This window comes from Aspergillus pseudodeflectus, assembly GCF_044049435.1.
Source record: "Aspergillus pseudodeflectus strain CBS 756.74 chromosome Unknown BJX68scaffold_140, whole genome shotgun sequence".
NCBI classification, from domain to species: domain Eukaryota; kingdom Fungi; phylum Ascomycota; class Eurotiomycetes; order Eurotiales; family Aspergillaceae; genus Aspergillus; species Aspergillus pseudodeflectus.
In genome coordinates this window covers 5,810-7,217 of record NW_027263916.1, presented here as the reverse complement: position 1 = coordinate 7,217, position 1,408 = coordinate 5,810, and the positions used below count along the sequence as shown (strand labels likewise).

Genomic DNA, 1,408 nt, shown 5'->3' with positions numbered 1-1,408 from the left:
AGTTCTAACAACGAGATACTAATGCCCGTCTCTCTATCCGCTTAATAATTTACCTTTCGTCCTAATTATGTAACTATAATTAATTACATTAAAATATCCCCAGTATGATAATTATTTTAATAATAATCGCGCGTGTGACTTATATTCCAATACTATCAGTGCAGACGTGATATCTGAATGGTTACATAACTCAAGTTCCCTCCTTTTCTTCGTGTTCCTTCATTTTAAATTGGCTTTGGTTATTCCTATAATAGTGTCAAGCCTCCCCCTTATTACAAGGTGTCGAGGAAATAGAAACAATCACAGGCCTGTTAGGCGAGGCTCCAAATTCGCCCTTAGGAAACTTTGAACACCCAAATGGGTACACAAACATGTATCTAGAATAGTTATTACCTGCATATCGCTTAGGCGAGGGGTCAGCGTAGGAACCTGGGAGAGCAAATGGAATGTGTAGCCAAGGACCAGTCCTGAAGGGGCCAGCCGCATCCTGGTTAGTCTGGGTTGTAGGGTTGCATTGGTTTTCTTATTAATCATAGTTCTAGCCGTGTACGTACCGAGAACCTCCCTACCTGCGTCTTGAGTCGGTTAGTTGCGTGCTCGATGGATTCTTGGCGAGGGCAGCTTGGGGTACTGTAACGTACAGACTTGGTCTATCAACTCGCTAGCAATCTGGAGCCGCTCTTCGTGCGAGTCACCATTCACACCCTGCCCCTTCGCCGCCTCCTTTAGCTTCGCGTACACAACAGGGATATCAGCCGGGTCAGTATCTTCACCGCAAGTCAAGCGCGAGACAACCGGGTCGGCACGATCGCACAGCGTCAAGAGCCACGACTCAAGCGGCAACGGATCCGGACCACATGATTGCAGCGCTTTTGTAAGACACGGCACCTCTTCCAACAAATCAATCTCTTTCGTGTACAGATTCTCAAAGTGATGGAGCCACTCGAGGAGGAGGGTGCGCTCTGAGGAAAGAAACCTCGACCCAGCTAATATCCCCAACGCAAACCCCGTAACGAAGTCCAAGGACAAGGCGTAAATCAACTCGAGAATATCCATGCATGCACCACCGTTTTCTGCGCAACCCTGCAGCAGTGGGACGATCTCATTTTCGGTGATCTGGGTAATGAGAGAGCGTAGGTGAACAGATTGATGCAGGGAGGTCTTGGAGAATATACCCGCCATTTGGCGCCGAAGCAGCGAGTGCTCTTCGTGGGATACGCTGCTAAACGAGTTGCACTTTCTTTGTCTGGTCAGGAGAAGTACCAAGCAGAAATCCGCTGGTTGCTTTGCCCACTTACCCGTAGTGGTCGTAGACGCTGTATTGCGCGTGTTTCTCGAGTCTAGAGCTACCCAGAACCTGTTTGATCCCATCCTTGTGTTAGCTCACGCTTAGTTCGTTGGGGCCAAG

General features: G+C 48.4%; 1 protein-coding gene across 1 annotated transcript; it reads right to left on the bottom strand.

The window, feature by feature from the left end:
- Nucleotides 1-300: 300 nt before the first annotated feature.
- BJX68DRAFT_273699 (uncharacterized protein) lies at nt 301-1,182 on the bottom strand (the record flags this gene model as incomplete). The annotated part of the gene is made up of 3 exons (XM_071047525.1): nt 301-467; nt 555-569; nt 642-1,182. The coding sequence occupies 3 exons, from the start codon at nt 1,180-1,182 to the stop codon at nt 301-303; spliced, it is 723 nt and encodes a 240-aa protein (XP_070891869.1).
- Nucleotides 1,183-1,408: the final 226 nt, after the last annotated feature.